At 52.5% G+C, this 21,585-nt stretch overlaps 1 protein-coding gene across 2 annotated transcripts; it reads left to right on the forward strand.

Moving 5' to 3' along the window:
• The first annotated feature begins 914 nt into the window (after window positions 1–914).
• TSC22D3 (TSC22 domain family member 3) lies at window positions 915–20,904 on the forward strand. Of its 2 annotated transcripts, none has more exons than XM_077307949.1 (3): window positions 915–1,598; window positions 18,618–18,669; window positions 19,785–20,904. In XM_077307949.1, the coding sequence occupies exons 1-3, from the start codon at window positions 1,279–1,281 to the stop codon at window positions 20,034–20,036; spliced, it is 624 nt and encodes a 207-aa protein (XP_077164064.1). In that variant the 5' UTR covers window positions 915–1,278; the 3' UTR covers window positions 20,037–20,904. The 2 variants fall into 2 exon arrangements, with proteins under 2 accessions (XP_077164064.1, XP_077164065.1); XM_077307950.1 differs by lacking the exon at window positions 915–1,598 and adding an exon at window positions 18,234–18,475.
• The last annotated feature ends 681 nt before the right edge of the window (window positions 20,905–21,585 follow it).

Raw genomic sequence — 21,585 nt, forward strand, 5'->3', positions numbered from 1 at the left:
AAGGCAGGCCAGAACTCCCGGCATCGAAGGCGATTCCCTGGCAGGCCGCTTCCCGAGGAAAGGCGGGAGGCTCCAGCGGGTCGCTTTGCGCTGCAACAGCAGCAAACGCTCTCGGGGGCCTCTTCGCCTCCAGCTTTCCTTTCACTTTCATTTGACGCCTTCCAGGAAAGGAGTCGGCTCTTCCCCCCCCACACACACACACACACACGCACGCCCACTGGGAGCCCTCGCTCTCGGCTAAGTGGAGAGAGAAAGGGGGGGGGAGGAAAAACATCCCCATCGGACGGTAGCGCATGGCCCGAGCAGGGACGACACCTCCAGGGCTGCTTGTCAGGCCCCACGTGGCGCTTCCGGCCAGGGGCGAAGCGAGGCGCGCAGCTCTTGGGGCCACGGGGAAGAGTCAGCCCTCCGTCCCCCTCGGGCATCAGAGGCACGGCCTTGGCTTTCATTCCCGGAGGCCACTGCCCAGAAAGTAAGGGAAGCCCCTGGCGTTGAGCAGCTGCCTGTCAGGCAGGCATTCAGCCGGTCTAGCTCTCCCCATCTCTGCCTGGTCTTGTTGGGGAAAGCTTCGCCGGACGGAGACCTTGCCCGGCCCGCGGCTCATCCAGAGCAGCGGCAGCGGCGGGGGGGGGGGGAGGCGTGGGCAGCCCTGGCTGAACAGGATCACCGGCTGCCGAGGCACCGTGGAGCTGCCCTTCGCGGCCGTGCCCGGGATGGCGCGGCGCAGCGCTCTTCGCGGGCAGGCCCGCCCGGTTCGGCGGCCGCCCTCTCTCCGGAGGAGCGGACGGGCGGGGGAGACCCGGGCGCAGCCCGAGGGAGGGCTCTGGGGCCGGGCCGGGAACAGCCTTGCCAATCGGGGCTGGGATCGAGGGAAAGGGGCGGGACGCCAGGGAAGGGAAGAGAAGGGGAGCCTCCGCGGCCGAGCTGTCCCGAGAGGAGACTCGAGGCGGCGGCCCTGCGGTGCGACGGGCGCGGGTCTGCGGTGCCAGGCAGCCTTCGGGGAGCGGACGAGCTCGAGGCCGGGAGGAGCCTCCTGGAGACGGGCGAGCGGCGCGGGGTCGGCGGCGGCTGAGCCAAGCGCTTCCCGGAGCCCGAGCGCCTCTGGACGCGCGCGTCTCTCCGTGGCACTGCCCGCTCCGCAGAGGGCATCGGCTGCCGCGCCCACGTGGCTGTGGCCGCGCCGCTCTGGTCCGCCCGCCCGGCAACCTGTGGCCGCAGCGCTCCGGGGGCCGGCGACCGCGCCGCGCCGAAAGTTTGGCCACCCTGGTAGGGCCCAGGATGTCCTCGCCGTCGGAGGAGTGCCGCTCGCCGGTGGGGCTGGACTGCTGCAGCTGCTGCCTGGACCTGGCCAACCGCAGCGGCCTGGAGGAGGGCCCCGTGGGCTGCAACAACAACCTGGGGAGCCCGGTGGCCAGCCCCTTCCAGCAGCTGCGGGAGCAACTGGTGTGCGAGAACCTCAACGCCGACAAGCTGAGCCGCATCATGCGCCAGGACTCCCTGGAGCCCGTGGTGAGGGACCCCTGCTACCTCCTCAACCAGGGCATCTGCAACAGCAACATCGACCAGACCCTGCTGTCCATCCTGCTCTTCTTCCACAGGTGTGTGGCCCCTGGGCTGAGGACTGAGGCCAGACTGGCTGGGCAGTGACAGCAGCTAGGGTGGAGCCCCTGGGGTGGGTGGGATCCTGATCTCCACTCCAGGCTGAGGGCAACACCAAAGCTATGGGGATATTGCAGTTCTCCGAGCCACTGATTGGAGCTGCAGAGCTGGTCTGCAGCCCTCCAGGTGTGGAGTGGCCACCACTGCCTGCCCCAGAGGCCCATGTAGTATCCTCCTTTGTGCAATGCCCGTCTTTGCAGAAGAGCCTGTGCCAGTGTGAGAGAAGCCTGGCAGCAGTGGAGAGGGTGACTGCCCACAGGGAGTCTGTCTGTGCAGGCCCTGTTGAAGTCCTTATCAGTTTGGAGATTCCAGGGGAGCATAGCCATGGGCTAGGTTTGCAGTTGTCCTGGCTTCTGAAATTTTTTGTGTGTGGGGGGGAAGGGGGGCAGTGCTGCAGAACTGCAAGGACCTTGTTGGTTCTTCAGGATCCTTATGGTTGAGAGGTCCCATTCCCCACCACCACCTTATCATTTGCAGGGAGGGGTCCGATCTTCCCTGCAAGGGAAGCTTCCTTGAGAAGAGCTAGTTTCTTCTTTCTTGGAAAAAGGGAACTGGCCGTTGTTGCTTCTTCGTGAGCCCTAGAGAAGAACATTTTCTCAGGGCCTGAAGGAGAAGGGCTCTTCCCTTTTAACAGAGGCTTCGCGGACTGTTATTTACCTGGCGGTGATACTTACCCCACCCATTTTCACCTGTGAAGCTTCTGTTAAAGAGGTAAGTCTTTTTTCCTCCCACCTCCGGGCTGTAGTAGGTAAACCAAAGGGGAGCACCCGTTATGAGAAGGTGCCGTGGGAAGGCCCTCCTTGCTCTCCACTCCAGTGGAGCCCTTTGCTTGGGGGGGGGGGGGACTGCAGAGTGGGTGTCTCTTGAGGAATCCGAGTGAGGAGCCTCCAGCGGTGGGATGCTGCCCAAGAGGCGCATGTCTGCCCACTCACCATAGAGGCCTGTTTGCCAACCTGCAGCAATCTCTCTCCACTGCCGAGAATGCAGCAGACGCACCTGCAGTCAGCTTCCCACCAGGACGGTGGCAACCAGAGGTCTGCTCTAGTGCAGTGCTTCAGCAGCGGTGCACATGCCTGCCCACACACACCCCCTCTTGTAGCTGGTGCACGTGTGCTTCCACTTGTACAGCACAAGCCCTGTGGATGCCGGCTGGAGGGGGCGGCGCTGCGAGGCGAGCGGGTGCAGCAACAGGCTGTTGAAAACGAGAGAACCAGCCCTTTCTGGCCTTACATAAGTCCTGGGAGGGGCTAGGAGACAAGGTGCATTCCAGTGTGCGTTCGTGTTGTCTCAGTGCAAGGCGGGCGCTGGCCTTGCCCGTAGCCAAAACAATGGCAAAGGAAAAAGAGAGCAGGGTGCCAGAGCCGTTCTCCATCTTTGGCAGCTGTCTTCTCTTTCTTCAGAGGAAGGCAATGCCACCTCGTCTCGGGGAACTTGATTCTGCTGTGCACCCTTGTGGGCTGGGCAGTACCAGCTGCATCCTGGCATCTCGCACTTTCCCCAAGAATCACTGCTATGGATCTGTAAATTTCATAGGGGAAAGAGGGCCCCTTCCTTTCTGTGCAAACGGCAGGGGAGGGACTGGGGGGGGGGGCTAGATAAGAGTTGCACATTACAGATACAGACTCCCTCTCCTCTCCACCTTGATTATCTTCCCCTCACAGCTGTGTCCAACTAGGTGGGCCTGGGCACCTTCTGGAATTACAGCTAGACTGGAGCCCCATAGCCCTTCAGGGACCATCCAGAATTTTGGGGGGAGAAGCTTTTATGAGTCGAAGCTCCATTCCTGAGACCCCTTCACTTTGACTTTTGAACACTTAAACCTATCTTGCAAATATCTTGAAAATCTTCTTGGTCTCTAAGCTGTGACCAGATCCAGCTGTTCTAGATCCTAACATAGCCACCCTCTGAAATGATCTTCATGGGATCACAGCGGGTCAGGGGTAGTCAACCTGTGGTCCTCCAGATGTCCATGGACTACAATTCCCATGAGCATTTGCTGGCAGGGGCTCGTGGGAATTGTAGTCCATGGACATCTGGAGGACCACAGGTTGACTACCCCTGCTCTAGAGCAGCTTCCCTGGAAGAATCGGCAGCTTTGGAGGGCAGACTCTGACAGGACACCCCCTGCTGAGCTTCCTCCCCAGGCATTGCTCCCAAATTGCCGGGATTTGGCGACCCAGAGCCATGTAGGAAACTGTTCCTAACGAGGGAGGGTTGGCTGCCTCGACTTGGTCTCCCTTCCTTCCAGGTTAGGCAAAGGGCAACTCCTTGGGATGCAGACCAAACGCCGTTTTTTCCTGGCCAGGCTGCAGGCTCCCCATGGCGACGGAGGCTCTGTCCTGGGTCGATGATATACCTCTTCCGTTATGTTGCAGGCTGTCCTCCAGAGAGGCCATTTCCAGGGCACATTCTTTTAACTGCTAGGACACTTGCCTGGCAGTGATAGTTCTACCCTGCTGCATACTAATCAGAGCTCCTTTGGAAATCAGGGTCCGGATGTGGATGCCACACTTTAAGAGAAAGGGGTAAAGATGTCAGAGGGTTTGGAAAAAGAGTCCTCTGAAAAAAAGGTTAGAAGAAATGGATATGCTTAGCCGGAGGAACAGAAGACACAGTTATGCCTTTTAAATACCTGAGGGGGTGGCAATAGGGCAGAGAATTGTTTTAAAACGCTCCAGGAAGGAATAGATTGGACGCACAAGTCACAGAAGGTTGGATTTTGGATGAATGCAAGGAAAAATTTTCTGGTCACGAGAACAGTCCAGCAGGAGAAGGAACTATCTTCAGAGTTTGTGGGTAGCCATGTTGGTCTGAAGTAGCACAATAAATGTTTGTCCAACAGCGCCTTTAAGACCATGGAACAGGGATCATAAGAGTACAGATATAAGGAGATAGTAAATTAGTAGCAAATTAGTAAACAGCATCACAACATCCTAAGTATACAGTATGATAATTCCTTGCTAGAAAGTAAATCTTAAAGTAAGTCTTTTGGGTTCAGTTGTCATTCACAAAAACATTGGGGGAATAAAACTGTTAAAGTCAGTGATTAATGGCAGACACTTTCCCAGTTGTGAAAAGAAGTACAAAGAGACTTGTTGCTAGTCCCATCTGTCTCCAGCCAAGCATGGAAGAATCCCCAAAAGTGACCAGCCATGCTAAGTTTACTCTGTCCTGAGACCAAAGAGTTAGATTCTAAATTACATTACATACTTGCTTACATCACATTGCAGTCTCATTGTCCCAAATAAAATAAATTGAATGAGGGTAGCATGCAGAGTGAGATAAGAAACCAATATCCTTGTTGAATCCTGGGGATTCCATTGTTTTGAGTATTGCAATAACTTGCATCTGAGTCCCTACCTGCAAGTCCTCAGCTAGAGGCTGGGTATGCTCAGTTCCATATGCAAACCCCTATCAGGAATGCCCTATACATTTACTGCACTGAGTTTGAAACTGCATGACTCTAACATAGGTGGTCCAGCTGAATGCTTAGCTTGACAGGCAAAGTAGCATTCCCCAGATAACTCCTAAGTGCCCTTTGTAGCGTCTCCAGGTGCCAGGTGCGTGTCTGTGGGTCACTCAGATAAACTGCTTTCCAAGGTATGCCAGGGAGGGAAGACCAGGCCTGTGAATGCCTGTCTGCCATGAAAGTTCAATGGGGCATTCTTGGTAGCGGGATGTAGTGGTTAAAACTGGTGGCTTCTAATCTGGCAAGCTGGGTTTGAATCCCTGGCCCTCCACATGCAGCCAGCTGGGTGACCTTGGGCTCATTACTGCACTTCTAGAGCTGTTCTGGCTGAGCAGTAATGTCAGGGCTCTCTCAGCCTCCCCTCCCTCACAGGGTGTCTGTTGAGGGGAGTGGAAAGGGAAGGCGATTGGAAGCCACTTTGAGACTCCTTCAGGTAGAGCTGTTCTGAATGAGCAGAAATATCAGGGCCTCACTACTTCACTGGGTGTCTGTTGTGGGGAGAGGAATGGGAAGGCGAATGTAAGCCACTTTGAGACTCCTCCTGGTAGAGAAAAGCAGCATAACTCTCCTTCTATCCAGAGATATGTTCTATATTTTCAACGGGGGTAGGTGTGGGTTTCTTGTTTTCACTTATTGTTCCTGGCATACCAAGGTTGCAACCTAATACTGACCATCCGTACCCTGAGCCCATCGAAGCGAGCAAAGCATTTTAAAAGGAAGGTTGTCTGTCACTGGTCACACACACACACATGTGGACACACACCATTTTTTACAACCAGGCTGGTGAGGAAATCTGGAGAATCCAAAGACACATGCACAGGGTTGTGCTGTTTTGCTTGATCTTAATGGAGGCTACGGCGTGACTTTTACTTTTCACTATTGCTGCATACCCACAGGGCTGCCACGGTTTCTTCAGTCTACCCTTGAATACCTGATATGGGGTACAAAGAGCCAGGGAGGGTCACGGTGCTATAAAATGCACCGTGACATGAACTGTAGCCTCCAGCCACATGGTAAAGCTGTCCTTCTTAGCAGCCACCTGGAAACTGAGAAGAGGTAACCTACTGGCAGATGACCACATAGGTAGAGGTGCCATGTGATATGACAGGGGTAGTCAAACGGTGGCCCTCCAGATGTCCATGGACTACAATTCCCAGGAACCCCTGCCAGCGAATGCTGGCAGGGGCTCCTGGGAATTGTAGTCCATGGACATCTGGAGGGCCACCGTTTGACTACCCCTGTCATATGATCTCACGCAGCCTCCCTGGTTAGGAGAACCCACCCTTTGTCAGGATCTGAGTGGAAGCATCCTCAAGAGATAGGGGCAGGGCCTGTCTTCTACAAATGGATCAACTCAACTGTTAGCAGCCTGAAATAGAGGGGACTGGCTCTTTAAGAGGAAAGCTGTAGTTTCCTGGGCTGGTAGGGGGCGGGTGGAAAGAGGAGGAAGACAGGCAGGCTCAGCTACCTATCCCTCACCCAGAGTGACTAAGAAGAGCCACCAGCTGTTTTGCCCTGTCAGGCACTTGTGACTGTCTGGATGGAGAGGCAGGAGGGCTGGATGGGGAGCTTGTAAGAAAGAAAGGGATCGAGGGAGTGGCTGACCCAGAGGACCGGATCCGTGGTGTTTCCTGAAGCTTTTGTGGCAGGGAAAACTCAGGTTGTGGGATAGCCAACTTAGGGCAGCCAGGTTGAGACTTGATCATGCTGAAGCCTCTTCTTAAAACTTCTTTGCAAACTGGGAAACTGGCAATGGTGCTTCTCTTAAGCTTGTGGCAAAGAATGCGGAAAATACATGGCTTGCCACTCCCCGCTGCCTGTGAGACTTGTACAGACTTCTTGTTTGTGGGCCCTGCATTCATTGAGGGTCCGGGGAAGGCCTGAGACGTGGCTCTGATGGCAGAGCAGCCTGTGTCCAGCAACTTTCTTCAAAACATGTCTGTCTGTGCCACCCTTCCAGGTAAAAGGATCCTCAAGGTGGCAAATATCAAGGTATTAAAGCCACATTTAAAAGGTCTGTGTTACATGTTCAAAAATGCAGTAAAATATACACAGGCATACAAACACAACACAATCAGGAAGGAGGGCCAAGAGGTATTTACTGGGGGCATGCCAAACAAAACAAAGAAGTCTTCGCCTTCTGGTGGAAGATAATCACAGAGATCACACAGACAAATTCGGCTTCTGAAGAAGCTCCAACATTTCAGTGCCATACACCGGAAGGCCTTGTCTCAGGTAGCCACCCATCTATTTATTTATTTATTTTTAGATTTATATGCTGCCGCTCCCCAGCAGGTCTCTCGACAGTTTACATAATAAAATATTAAAAATTTTAAAAATACAATAAAACTCCCATAATTTACCCAGATGCCAGAGGCAACCGAGCAAGGCCTCCAAAGATGATAGAATCATAAAGGGACCTCCAGGGTCATCTAGTCCAACCCCCTGCACAATGCAGGATGACTGGAGTGAATGAGTAGGTTCCTGTGGGAAGAGGTTGTCTTCAAGTAGGCTGAGACACAATTCCCAATTAATGAAACAACAAATGGAGGAACAAAGTAACACAACCTGTGTGCACAAGTTAGGAACCTAAAAGGTTGAGCAGCAGCAGAATAGGTATAAGTATAAAAAATTAAAATGCAAATATTTTTTACAATACTTGTGCACATATAAAACATCAATGTGTGTCACGCTCTATTGCACAAATCCAAAACATTTTGACACATGGATTCATGACCAGACAATCAGATGTGTTTGCACCCCTCTTGGGGTCTTCTTCAGTGGTCTAATATTTAAATGCACCGATGTGATGGGGACTATGTGAAATAGATAAAAACGTATTATGAGGAGCATTGATATTAGGTATTAATGTCTTTAATGTCTTTAGCTATACTGATGAACATATAGCCTCGTTGAATCAACCACATTTTTAAAAGTAGGCTGACCTAAGCCATAAAAGGCTCTAAAGCCAACACAAACACCTTGAATTGAGCCCAGAAGCAAATTAGGAGCCATGTGGTCCCAGCGACCCACTCCAATGAACATTTTGGCTGCAGTACTCCATACCAACTATAGTTTCTAGATAGTCTCTAAGGGCAGGCCTAGGCAGAGTAAACTGCAACAATTTAGTCTCGGTGCTAACAAGAGATGCAGCACAGTAGCTAAATCTTCCCCACTAGAAAACTGGCTCACCAGATCTAGCTGGTAGAAGGCATCCATTATTGCTACCTGTTAATCCAACAGGAGGCCCAGTTCCAATAGCACCCCCAAACTGGGAACCTACTCTATCAGGGGGCTGTGCAACCCTGTCCAGAAAAGGAGATATCCCTGGTGAAGCCTCCCTCCACATCAGGACCACCTACGATTTGTTGCGATTGAGTTTCAACTTGTTAGGCCTTGTCCTTTCCAAAACTTCCTCCAGGCACCTGTTCGGCTCTGGGTACATGATGAGCTGTTCCAAGACAAAATATCTATTTGGAATCTGCAGGAGAAGGTGGTACATGCATGGCTGGAGGAGGGCTGTGGAATTACTCGTAGGGAAAATACAAACCCTTTGATCTGGCAGTATAAAACTTTACTCTGTAAACTCTTGGGGAGTCAGATGGTGGCACACATTTAGGACAACAGAAATCTTAAAGAGAATATGCAGTTTATTCCCACTGGCAGCCCTGGTTATTTTTTATATTACTATTATGGGACTTGTAATAAGGCCTCGTTTGGTAAAGGGGTGAATGTGAGATGAGCTGGTGTGTGGAAGAATGCATGCGCATGCAGGCCATAAGAATTCACAAAGTTTGCAGTGCTATATACATAACATTAAGTATTCTGCACTAAAACAAAATGCAATCCAAATTCTGTCTGGAGAACCTCCTTAAAATAGGCCATCTCGGAGTCTCTGCATGCTTTCTATACATCCCGTACTCTGGGAGAGAGGTCCAGACTCTGCAGGTTGGCTCTCAGCTACGCCCCCAGGGAGGGCAGTCTAGGTTTCTCCTGCCAAAAGTGCCTTCTGACCACTGAACCTGCTTTTTGGAGAAGTCCTCTCTGGCTGAATGAGAGCAAACGAGGGAGCCATGAAAACAACCTGGCAATGGGTCATGCTCAGAAAAACACGTCGCTTCTCGGGTTCCAAAAGCCACAGGCAGTTAAGCCCTTAGAGAAGGCAGAGATTTGTGTATGGCATGAAGACCTGCTGGGTGACGTCCTTGCTGGATGCCGCTTCCCCAAGGGTACATGCTGCCCCAGAACCAGGCAGCCAGCAACAGAACAAGAGGTCTTGCTTTTATTCAGCACAGAAATCAGAGGTCATGGTGTCCGTGGCATCCATCTTGGCACTCAGATTTGACAACTCTCAGGGTTTGTAGACTTGGGAAGTAGCAACAAGATCTGTTCACCTTCTCCTGCTTGAAGTGTTCTTGAGTAGGGCAGAACCAGAGCCTCTTGTAGTAGAGTGATGGCAATCAATAACTACCACAGTCAGTCTTGCCTAGCTTGGATACAGTAGTCAAAACTGCTTGTCACTGAGTAGTTCAAAGCCAGGAGAGGTGCAGCACCTGCCATAGGCAGGATGAAATGACTCCTCTGAACAGCACCCTTTGAATTGCTCAGATGGTTTGTGCCATTAGAAGGAAATGGTCAGCCACTGAGCAGCGTATAGGAGGTTCACCTTTGTCTCTACATGGGGCAGGCAGGAAGTGCCACTCTAAAGGGAGAGGTGCCTGGTGTTTGGGACTTCACTGATCATAGCCAAATTATTTTCCGCAGCCTTCTAAAACCACGACTAAGGACTTGCAGCCTAGTCAAAGCAGGGATCGGGCACAATGACTCACTTCCTAAATACCAAAAAGTTCCCTCTGTCTAAGCCACATATAGCTTGTGTCTCCTCAGCTGGGGGCCTCAGTTCCCCCAGTAACACAAAACCAGATATTGGTCTGTAGGGACCCCCTATTAGGGCTGTTTCCCCCAAAGAGCCAAGTCATATAGAAACCCTCCAAATCAAAACCAAACAGCTCTTAAGAGCAACATTACAATTCTGCACCAAAAGAAAGTTGGAGTTTGCTTTGTATATAAATGAAATTTATTTGGCAATATTTCTTCTAACAATCAAGGTGGGACAAGCTGTTTGTGCTGGGCACCAATGTCCTACTCCCTGGACATCCAGTTTAACTAACGTGCAACGTTAAATGGAGTTATACCCATTAGGTCAGCGGACTTCAAAAAGTGTAATTTTGCTTAGGATTGCCCTGTAAATATATAAAGTTGCCATCTTTCAATCCAGAGCTTCATTCAGTGTAGCTCAGTATTGTCAGCTCTGACTGGCAGGAACTCCCTGGGGTCTCAGACAGAGGGGGCTTCTCCCAACACCTGCCTCAGGGCAGACTGAACTGGAAATGCGAGATTGAGCTTCTGTCTACAAAGCTTATAAGAAGACATGGTGCATTGGGTTTAGATTCAATCTTGACCACCTTCATTTAAAAGGACATCAGGGAAGACAGTGCAGAGCTGCTGCCAGTGGAGCAGGCAATACTGCACTAGATTTGAGTCCAGTAGCACTTTATAGAGCAGGGGTAGTCAAACTGCAGCCCTCCAGATGCCCATGGACTACAATTTGCTGGCAGGGGCTCATGGGAATTGTAGCCCATGGACATCTGGAGGGCCGCAGTTTGACTACCCCTGCGGTAAAGGCATGAGTGGCTATAAGCCAGCGCCAAAAGGACACTCAGCTCAGACCAAGGCAGCAAGACCAACTGGCTCATTGGTTCACCCATTGCTGTCTCCTGGACAAGGAAGGCTGCAGTGCAGGAAGAGGGGGGTGGCAACTGGCGGGCCAATAGCCACTGCTGGCCAGGCCGGGGGCTGGACTCTACTTGCTCCTAGGAGCCAGCGCTTTTCCAGGGCAATATCCCACTTAGAACTTTCCCTGTAAGTTAAATGGCCAATGTGCCCTGGCCGCTCCAAGGGCACATTGGCCATGCTGCACCCCTCCTGGCTTTGAACTACTCAGCGACAAGCAGTTTGACTACTGTATCCAAGCTAGGCAAGACTTTGGTTTTTGCAAAGGAAGAAAACCAAAGCTAAGTTTCTTAGGATGCTGAATTTTGTTCCGAGTTGGTATGAATTAATTCTACAGCAAGACTGCAGAAGACGTGCCAGTCTGGACTTGATTGAGATCCAAGTCTATAGCTTTTTTCCTTTCTTTTTTTTTTTGAAATAAGGTTAAGCAAAAGTGCACAGAAAACAAACAGACAGCATTCCGCTGACAAAAGGTCAGCTTCCCTGGAGCAGCCAAAGTGGCTATTAATAGGAGGCTTTTCTGGGGCACCTTGGCTGCCCGGAGGCTCTGCTCAGCTGTCTCTGGACTGTGGCTTTGTCCCCCAGTGACACAGAACTCACTGTCCTTGCTGGGCAGGTGGGAATCATCTGGCTTGCTTCCTGCTGGAACACCTGTGCATGTTTCCCTTGGAGTCCTCCTCTACCCCCTATTTCACAGGAGACTTCTGGGGCAGAAGAAGCAGTCTAGTCTTCAGGAGTCAGAGGACAGCTTGCCAGAGTTGCTGTGGGTGGTGACTCACTCAAGACCTGGCAGAGGCCCAAGGAGCAACCAGCCGGCTCTTATGCAACCGGAGAGCAGCCGAGGAAAATGCACACTCAGCGCTCGCACCTCATTTGCCTGTTGTGTCCCAGGGTGGCTTGGCTTTGCCTGGTGCAAACATCCAAGTTCTGTGTGTCCAGGATTCTGAGTGTGTTGTCGAGAGAACAGAGCAGCCTTCGGTTAACGAATCCTGGGAGGACAAGGAGGTGTGGCTCATGTCAGGGCACCTGGAGCCACAATGCGAGAGATGGAAAAGAACTGCTACCCTTGCAGGTAGATACCACCTTCTGACGTTGACCTATGCCTGTGGCCCTCCAGGTCCTCCCAAACATCATTAGGAGACAGCAGGCAATGCCCTCCCCTGGAAGTCAGGCACGTACAAGGGAAACATATCCTGCTGTGCTCCTTCTTCAGCTTAGCAATAGCCCCCATGATGACTGAAGGGGAGAGGGAGGGAAATCTCCTTTCCACCAGTCCAAGACCGCCGATCAGCTTCTTGTTCCAGCGCTGCGTTTTTCGGGACACAGGAGTTCCGAAGGCACGTGAGACTTGCTGCATTCATCTCCCCCAAGCCCAAGATCTCGGTGGGTCCCAGGCTGAAGGGGAAAGAAGGACATTCGAGTGCCAGAGCTGCCACAGTAGATGGACTGCTGGAGGTCTTGCTGACAATGAAGGAGTAGCCACCATCTGCAAAGCAGGCATACTGAAATAGCTTATAAAAGTAGATATCAGTTGGTTGTGGCATGATGCCTAAAATACTAGCTATTCTCCGGAGGTGTGACTGCCTTCGTTGCGAGGGGGCAGCTACCCCTGCTTTCTCTCTGGCAGCACTTTTCCACATCAAGAAAAGGCGCAGTGGTGGCTGCTGGTCCCAGAGCTGCAGCCCGGAAAGCTGGGTGGAAACCAGTCTGGAGACCCAGGTTCGATTCCCTGCTCTGCCATGGAGACTTACAGGGAGACCTTGGGGCAGTCACATCATCTTAGCCTAACCTACTTTGCAGGGCTGTTGTGGGGATAAAATGGAGGAGAATGACGTAAGCCTCTTTGGGCCTCCAGTGCAAAGAAAGGTAGGGCACAGATGGAGTAATAATAATGCCTGCTGTAATCTAGTCCAACCCCCCTGCCCTATGCAGGACACTCACAGCCCTATCGCTCATCCACTGTAACCTGCCACCCCCTTGAGCCTTCACAGAATCAGTCTCTCCGTCAGATGGCTCTCCAGCCTCTGTTTAAACATTTCCAAAGATGGAGAACCCACCACCTCCCAAAGAAGCCTGTTCCACTGAGAAACCGATCTAATGAGAGTTTATGGACTGTTGACACTCCATCCCTGTACAAATGAGAGCAAAAGTTCAAGCAGACAGCGTCTGAAGCCATCTGGTGGGACCTAGCGGGGCTCGGCAGGGAATACCCTCCTTGTACAGGTGGCTTTCGCATCTCTCTTCCGCTCAGCCAACAGAAAAGGAAACTGCCTTGCTCAGTGGGCGTTTGTCCCAGCCAGGGAGTTGCACCTTTCCTATTCCAGGCTCATCTTTCTCTGCCCGGCTTTGCCTATCCAGGTAGAAAGGGCAGGTGGTGTCACTGAGGAAAGAAGAAGGCAGTGCATCCTTTCCCGGGAACTGGTCTTTCTAAATGTCTTTGGGAAGCCCAACAAATACAACAGAGCCAGCCTCGCTGACCTAGATGGCCCACAGCGGTCTGATCTCATTCTGTCTTGGAAGCTAAGCAGGGTTAGGTCTGGTTCATATGTGGATGGGAGACCCCCCAAGGAAGTCCAGGGTCACTGCCCAGAGGCAGGCAATGGCAAACCACCTCAGAACGTCTCCTACCTGGCAACAGATATGGTGCCACCGTAAGTCGGCAGTGACTTGACAGCACTTCCCATCACTGTAGCCTAGCTGGAATCATAGAGTTGGAAGGGCCCTCCTGGGTCATCTAGTCCAACCCCCTGCATTACGCAAGACACTCACAACCCTATCGCTCATCCACTGTCACCTGCCACCCCCTTGAGCCTTCACAGAACCAGCCTCTCCGTCAGATGGAGCTAAGGTCTCTTCCCTCCCCCCCCCCACCCATGGCTGACTAGTGTGCATCCAGACCCTTCCTTCTGCTCAAGTAGCCTGTGAGTCCCTGCTCTGTTAAGACGCCAGGAAGGTTTTCCTCCCAAGCAGTGCTCAGCTCCAGAGGAATCTCATTGATGAGGTAGATAAAGGAGTGCTTTGAGGGAGGGCCGAGGGAGAAGGAGCACAGCTGCTGCTGCAAAACAAAGCAGGCTTCCTCTTCTCCGCCCACCCCCACCCCACCAAAAAAAAACAAAAAAAACGCTTTGCGGCAGAGGCAGAAAGGAAGCCCGTCCCAGGGCTAAGGAGCACAAGGCAGCCATGCTTTGGAGGCCCCTCCTGGCTGTGGGTTGGCGTGCCAGCAAGCCAAGTACTGGGAGTACTGCCAAGGCCTCTATCAAAGGGAGCAGCCGCCCAGCAGCTGGAAATGGGAGCCTGCCAGCAGGCAGAGTCCCCGCCGCAGACGCAAGCAGGGGAAAAATAACCAGCCAGGAGAGGCAGGGTCTGATTTGGGAGGGGCACAGGCACCCTGGCTGCCCCCACAGCTAGCACCGGAGGGGTGGGAGGGGAGAAAGTTATTAATAGCAGCCATCGTTATGGAGCACTTTTGCCCAGGCCTTATCTCGGCTGCCCTTCCAGCACCACCCGTGTAGGAGCTGATAACCAGGCCTGTTCTACAGCAGGGGAAGGAAGGCCCCATGGGGTTCACTGGAGTGCGTGTGAGTAGGGATTGGAGCCTACGGCCCACAGGTTGGGCACTCTGCGCCTGCGTGTGTGTGTGTGCTGACACATGCGCCTCCCCCGTGCTGCAGCGCTGGCTGCTTCGGATGCCGAAGCGCCCAACCCTAGCCAGTGGGCTTGCCATGAACATATGCTTCCTACTGGAATCCCCTGCCGCACTTGGCATGCGCACAAGGTTGCCGTGGAAGGAGAAGTGGTTGGATATGCCCATGGCTCCAACAACTGCACTCACTCCCTGCTGCAATGCTGATGGGGGAACCTGGCTCACAGAATCTGTTTCTTCCCACTGCACAACTGTGAGTGGTGCAGAAGCCCTGCCATTTCGGAAGGTGGAGTGGCAGGCAGCCCTCTTCTCCCTGGCCCCCTTCACTGGGCTCTCTGCCTGGCCGCTCTGCAGTCCTTCCACGCAGGAGATTCTGGCAGCCATGACTTGGTGCTGCTCCCCTTCCTCCTTGCTCTCCGGAGGCTCAAAGGAAACATACAGTTTCCCTTTTTCACCACGGAGCCTTCAGAGAGCCTTCCTGCCATTCAGCAGATCTGTGGCGCGGACCATTGTTATGATCTAGAGCAGTGAGGGGTCTTGGAGCACAGGATGGCGATTCCTAGATACACTCTCTTCTCTGCGCTCTTCCAGCCTCACTGGGCTTCCTAGTCCAGAGGAAAGAGGCCAGATCTTACACAGGGCAGAGTCAAAGACATGATTATTCTTCTACAAAAGTGACTGCATGTAAAGGTAGATTCAAGCGTGTTGGTCTGAAGCAGCAGAACAAATTTAGAGTCCAGGGGCACCTTTAAGACCAACCAAGTTTTATTCTAGGCATGAGCTTTCGTGTGCACACACACACATTCCAGAAATGCATTTTTCAGCATATTTGTGGGAATGAATGTGCAGCTCCAATAACATGCAATCTAAATTGCAGCTAGTATACTCTGTGATATTACAAGAGGTGTGGAGGGGAGTAATGTATTTGACTGCAATTTGTTCCTCAGCGACACCCCTAAAACCGTGTGCAGCTATGTGGGTGACCCGCTGTTCTCCCACCCAGAAATCAGACGTATGCTTGTTCAGGTGCTTCTTCTTACTCTGGGAGCCCAGCTGTTCCTGTGAACCATAAAACCCCTAATTTATTCTGCAATTTGCAGAAAGTCAGTCAGCTGTGAGGTTGCCCTTGAGCAAATCAGGCCATCGAAGGCTGAGATCTTCAGCATGCAAAACGTGTTTACTACTGACCTATAGCCCCAGATACACCATGACTTCCCGCACATGCAACTAGTGACCGCCAGGGGTCAGTCTAAACCATAGAGAAGGCACGGGCTGGCAGGCCCGTTTTGGATCTGAGGAAAGACACAACATGTTTTGGTAACTTCTTATGTAATCTTAAGCCTCGACCTAATTCTGTGCTTGGGCGATACTTTGGATTTCTGGAACCAGACTCTGGTGTTGTAACATCCTGGGCTTTGTTTGCTGGAAACGGACAGGGGTGAAGGACTTGTGCAAAATGCACTTGCAAGGTGACAAGGAAGGCACTTGTGGACAGTTGAGCACTAATTGATTTGGCAACATACCTGAGCTTTGCTCTGTGCAGCCTTCAGCCCCGGGAAGAGTTGTGACTGCTCCCGCCTGACCATGGCCAGCTCAATTAAATCAAAGCGCTGGGATTTGACCTGGTTGCAGGCCGGAGCATTTTTAGAAGCCGTTTCCATGGCATTGAAATGACTGGATCGCAGTAACGGAAACACTTTCCAAAAGGGAAGATGCTGAGCTGTGCACAAAGCGACTGAGCAAAGAGCCTGTGGCCAGTGACAATTCATGATTTACATGCAGAAGGTCGGGGCTTCAGGCCTTGGCGTCTCCAGATGCTTTAAAACACACACACACACTCTTCCTCTGCCTGAAAGCAGCTGCCGGCCACAATAGACAAAGCAGAACTAGTGGGTGCGTTGTTGGAGTAGGCCAGCTTTGCAGGGTTTAGCTCAGGGGTGGTCAAAATGCAGCCCTCCAGATGTCCATGGCCTACAATTCCCATGGATTTGGGAATTGTAGGGGCTGGCAGGGGCTCATGGGAATTGTAGGCCATAGACATCTGGAGGGCCGCAGTTTGACTACCCCTGCCTTAGCTAATGTTGAAAAGTCTTTTCTCTGTCAGAGCCCTGAAGAGTTGCTGCCTGGCAGAGTTTGATGGTTAGACCTAGCAGCAGGCCTTTTATATGTATACTAGCTATATAAGCCCGCTTTGCAAAAAAAATCAGGCTCTGGGAAACTGTTGCCGCTCAGGAGAAAGATGAACATACAAGCAGTCTTGCTCAAGCTTTTGACCGGTGAGAAACCCTGAAACATTCTTCAGGCTTCAAGAAAACCCAGAAGTGTCAGCAGGCCTCAGCCCCTGGTACACCCCTAGCAGTCACATGTCAGCAGAAGTGACATCACCAGACACTCCACCAGATGTGACATCACACTCTGTCAGCCCCTGTGTCCCAATGCCAAGAACTGCCCAGCAGCTTACTCCGCTGGGCCAGCAATAGGGCTACGGCGGCTTCGTCATCTCCTGCTGGCAGGGGCTCATGGGAATTGTAGTTCATGGACATCTGAAGAGCTGCAGTTTGACTACCCCCGCGAGTCTAGAGTTTGCCAAAGGGATGTCTGCCTGCCGCCTTTAATCTGCGGGTTCCTGTTAAACTGAGTAGTCCTACCGATGCCAAATGGTCTGCTCCTGAAGTTCAAATAAGAAGTCTGGTGACAGCCTTTCTCAACTTTGTTACTATTGAAAAACCCCTGAAACATTCTGCAGGCTTCCAGAAGCATCGCTGTATACAGGCCCACCCAGGGCCCTCCCCACCTCCTCCAGGCCCATCTTGGGCGGGGCACACACAGGTGGAAATGACCATATATGGTCATATCACAAAATGTTTAACAATTTTTTAAAATTACAATTAACTCCTACCAATTTGTGAAACTCTCCTAGGGTTCTCAAGAAACCCGACCTTTCCTCGATTGCATTCTCCCAACTTCTGTAGACGAGAGAATCCACTTGGTCACATGTATTTGGTGGGTCCACTGCAGGAATTTGTCCAGGCTCTTCAAGACAAAATATCGAAGCTCCAGGGTGAAAGAGCCCCAAAATGCAGGGGCATCCTAGGCTTCTATTTTATGCTGCATATTTTCACATATGAAGTCCAACATGAGATGTAGTGATGGAAAAAGCTGTGATTGCAGAAGGAATTAAATTGGCAAATGAAATTAAACTGACCATTAAATTGACAAAGCAGCAAATAAATGCAGCTAGATGTTTTACTGAAACTTGTATAATGGTATAGATTATTATTATAATGTTCTATGTAAAGTTATAATGCTCCATGTAAACCGCCCAGAGCTGTAAAGAATGGGCGGTATAAAAATCCAAATAAATACATATAAATAAAATAAAATGCAAAGATAAGCACAGACCACTGACAGCAGCAGTCACTGGAGACCTCTTCTTTAGCTTTGCTGAATTCGGAAGCCGCCTTAAGCCTTTCGGAGCGCCTCGCAGCGCAGCCGCATTCCTGCGCGGGGCCAAGCATATTTTGCTCCCCGCTTGCACGAGGACGGAGGAAGGGAAGAAAGTGCTTCGTTGGGAGCGCGCCGGCGCGGCGGCCGTTTTTTACTGAAGGGGCGGGGCTGATCGGCCTGCCTGGCTGACTCCATGTGACGTCAGGAGAGCCGCTCGCTATAAAGGCGCGCAACCGGCGCGGGCGGCGCAGTAGCACTGGTCGTTGCAGCCGGGTGGGTGGTTTGTTCCGCGTCCTCTTGTCCTTGTCCGCGGCTAAGTGCCATTCAGTCCCGTCCGTGGCTATGAGCACCGGCATGTACCAGTCCCCGATGGAGGTGGCTGTCTACCAGCTGCACAATTTCTCTATCTCCTTCTTCTCGTCCCTGCTGGGTGGGGATGTGGTTTCGGTCAAGCTGGATAACAGGTAGCGCCCAGGAGACGCGGGGCGGGCGGGAGGGCGGCGGCTGCGAGCAGCCAGGCTGCAGCTCATGGGCGGGGGCGCGGGAGCCGTTTGTCTCTTTGCCCGGCGGCTGGGCTCACTTTCTGCCTCCTTTGTCTCCTTGCAGCGCGTCGGGGGCCAGCGTGGTCGCCATCGACAACAAGATCGAGCAGGCAATGGTAAGTCGGTCTCGGGGAGGGAGGCGAGCAGGGGAGGAGGGGTCGTTCTTTGTTCGCCGCCGCCTGCATTTGGCCAAGCCGCATTGCAGCTCCTCCGCCCGTAGCCAGGGAGGACTTCCTTTCCTGGAACGCGGCGGCCGAAGCAGTCCGGAATCGCCTCGCCAAACAAAGGGCGGAGGGGAGGGGAGGGGGGGGACGGAGAAAACGCCGTGCAATCTTTGCTGCCTTCCTCTGCTGCCGGAGAGCTCTTAGGCAAGCCCTAACTGGTGCCCTGCAATGCCAGGACCCAGCAAAGTCGTCTTCTCCGTCATGTGCACAAAGCTGGTGGTTGACTTACTCATTAAACCGGCCCTGCATTTTCAAACCGTAGGTGCTAATGGTGCAACCTAACTGCGGTTCATTCCTTTGGGGCAAACAGTCCTAAAAGTCAAGAAGCATTATTAAAAACAAAACAAAAAACGTGAATTACTGCCCAGTCTGGGAAGAGAGGTGTAAAGCTTTCCCTGCAGCAGCAGCTAGTCCCGCTGGCTGGCGGCTCTCTTGTGGAATGCCCTTCCCCCCCTCACTGAGCAAGGACATTACTGCCCAGCTGGGACTGGTGATTGGGGAGTTTCTGGACAACTGCTATGCCTGTGGGCCACTACTCTAGCTAAAAGGCCCCCATGCTGGCTAGTCTTTAGATCATTGGGGCAATGTGAACCTGGACAAAAACCAAAACGAGGCCCTTTAGAACCTGCCCTTTCTCCAGAAGTACGAGCTGGCTGTCCCCCACTGTTGAGGTAGATTAGACCAAGACAGGGGTAGTCAAACTGCGGCCCTCCTGATATCCATGGACTACAATTCCCATGAGCCCCTGCCAGCGAATGGGAATTGTAGTCCATGGACATCTGGAGGGCCGCAGTTTGACTACCCCCCTAGACTAAGAGAATGACTGGAAAAAGTCTCTGCTGGGCTCAGCCCTGCGCTATGCTCACGGTGTTCCAGTCTGAATAAATTTGGAGACGGGCATTCCTAACTTTGTTTTTCTTTGAAGAGCAACAGCTGGGGGAGGGGAGGTTTCTCTGGAGTAGTGGCGAACGCTGTGGACTCACCCAGGCACCCTTTTCCCTTTGCAGGATCTTGTCAAGAACCACCTGATGTATGCAGTGAGGGAGGAGGTGGAGGTCCTGAAAGAGCAGATCAAAGAGCTGGTGGAGAAGAACTCCCAGCTGGAGCGGGAGAACAGCCTCCTGAAGAACCTGGCCAGCCCAGAGCAGCTGGAAAAGTTCCAATCCCGGCTGCCGCTGGAGGTGCCGTCATCCGCTCCGGAGAAGCGGAGCCGAGGAGCAGCTGCCCCAGCCCAGCACACCGGGGGCTCTGCGGTGTAAGGTGGCTCTGTCCTTGGGGTGGGCAGAGCCACGGAACATTTTCTACTTAATCTCCTGAGTGGTTTTCTCATCTCTCTTTTGGAGGATTCTGGCTAGGCGGAAGCCACTGCCGGAATGATGTCCCGAAGGGAGCGGGTTAATTCCTGGTGGGCTGTCTCGGGTCGGCCAGGGGCTGTCTCCTGAAGTCAACCGTGTCAGAGAGGGCAGCCCTGCGCAACCAGGCAACCCTGCCCGAAGGAGTTGTGGTCTTGCCATCCCTCCCGCCCTGCTCACGCCCTTCTGAAGAGGACTGTGTGCTGGAGGAAAGGACCCACTGGCACAAGACTGTTACTTGGCGGAAGGCAGCTATTTTTAAAAGAACAGGGAGAGGACTGCCTCTCTGCCTGCTTGGGGGAAGGAGATCCACAGCTTGGTCTGGACGCTCAAGTCATTCGGGAATTACAAGACTATGTACTTGTGAAGCGTACGGCCTGTTTTCCTGTTACCAGAGATGCAGAACTGCTGTCTGAACAGACTTGTGCACTCCCCGCTGCATACGGCCGGGTGTCAGACTGGAAAGAATACGTTGTGCCATTGCATGGAAACAGAGCAGAGGGCAAAGCTATGCCCACCTGGTAACACTGACAAGAGACACCTCTGTATGAAGAGGTTCGTGGTGCCGGCTTTACGAGTCCCAGGTGGACCCTAGCCCATGATGCTGGTGACAGATCAAGGGCGATGCAGTGGTGGGGCTGAGGACGAGTCTTTAGCTGGCTCAGGGAGCTGCCTCTCCTCTTCCTGGATGGGATCTTGCTTGTTCGTCACGTTCTCTAATGGTGTAAATCATGAGATACTGCAATAAAGTCTAAGTTTTGTTATAAATATATAAGATTATCTCTTCTTATTAAGGAAAGGGGGAGTCCTGGGATGAGGCGTGCTCTGCAGGGGAATGGGAACAATCCAAACAGAAGGTGGAAGCTTATTGGGGGGGGGGGGGAGATACAGAAATCCGGGCACTCCAAATTTACAGCTGCTGCTTTCCGTTCCTCTATGTGGGATGTTGTCAGCTCTGCTGTCGTGCAGCCTAGGAGTTGCTCACCAGTGAGGAAATCTCTCCTGCGCTGTTGAGTGGAATCTTTCCCCGCTTCCCTTTGTTGGGCTGTTCTTCCTATCCAGTCATTGCACTGATCAACCACACTTTGCTGAAAGGCCTGAGGGTGGGGGAGGGAGGGGGTCTTGTCTGTGGTGTTTTGCAAATCTCTCCTCTCGAATGTCCATCTCAGAAAGGCACGTGCTGTTCAGGGGCACTCCAAGGGTGTCTGGCTAGAACAGCCATGTGATGCTCCTACAGCAGCTATTTTCCTGAAGGATTGTCCTCAAGGCTATAGTGGCCTTCAGTGGAAAGCCTCAGGTGCTGGGGTGCTCAGGTGTGGTGGAATGCTTGCCCCTTGTGAAAGGCCTTGGAAGCTGCCTGGACTGTGTACAAAGACAGCCCTGGCTCCTTTCATTTGCAAAGTTTAGCATTAAGGAACAACCACCAGTCGGCCGGTGGAGTTCTGCAGGAGCCCAT

Source organism: Paroedura picta, chromosome 13, assembly GCF_049243985.1.
Source record: "Paroedura picta isolate Pp20150507F chromosome 13, Ppicta_v3.0, whole genome shotgun sequence".
NCBI classification, from domain to species: Eukaryota; Metazoa; Chordata; class Lepidosauria; order Squamata; family Gekkonidae; genus Paroedura; species Paroedura picta.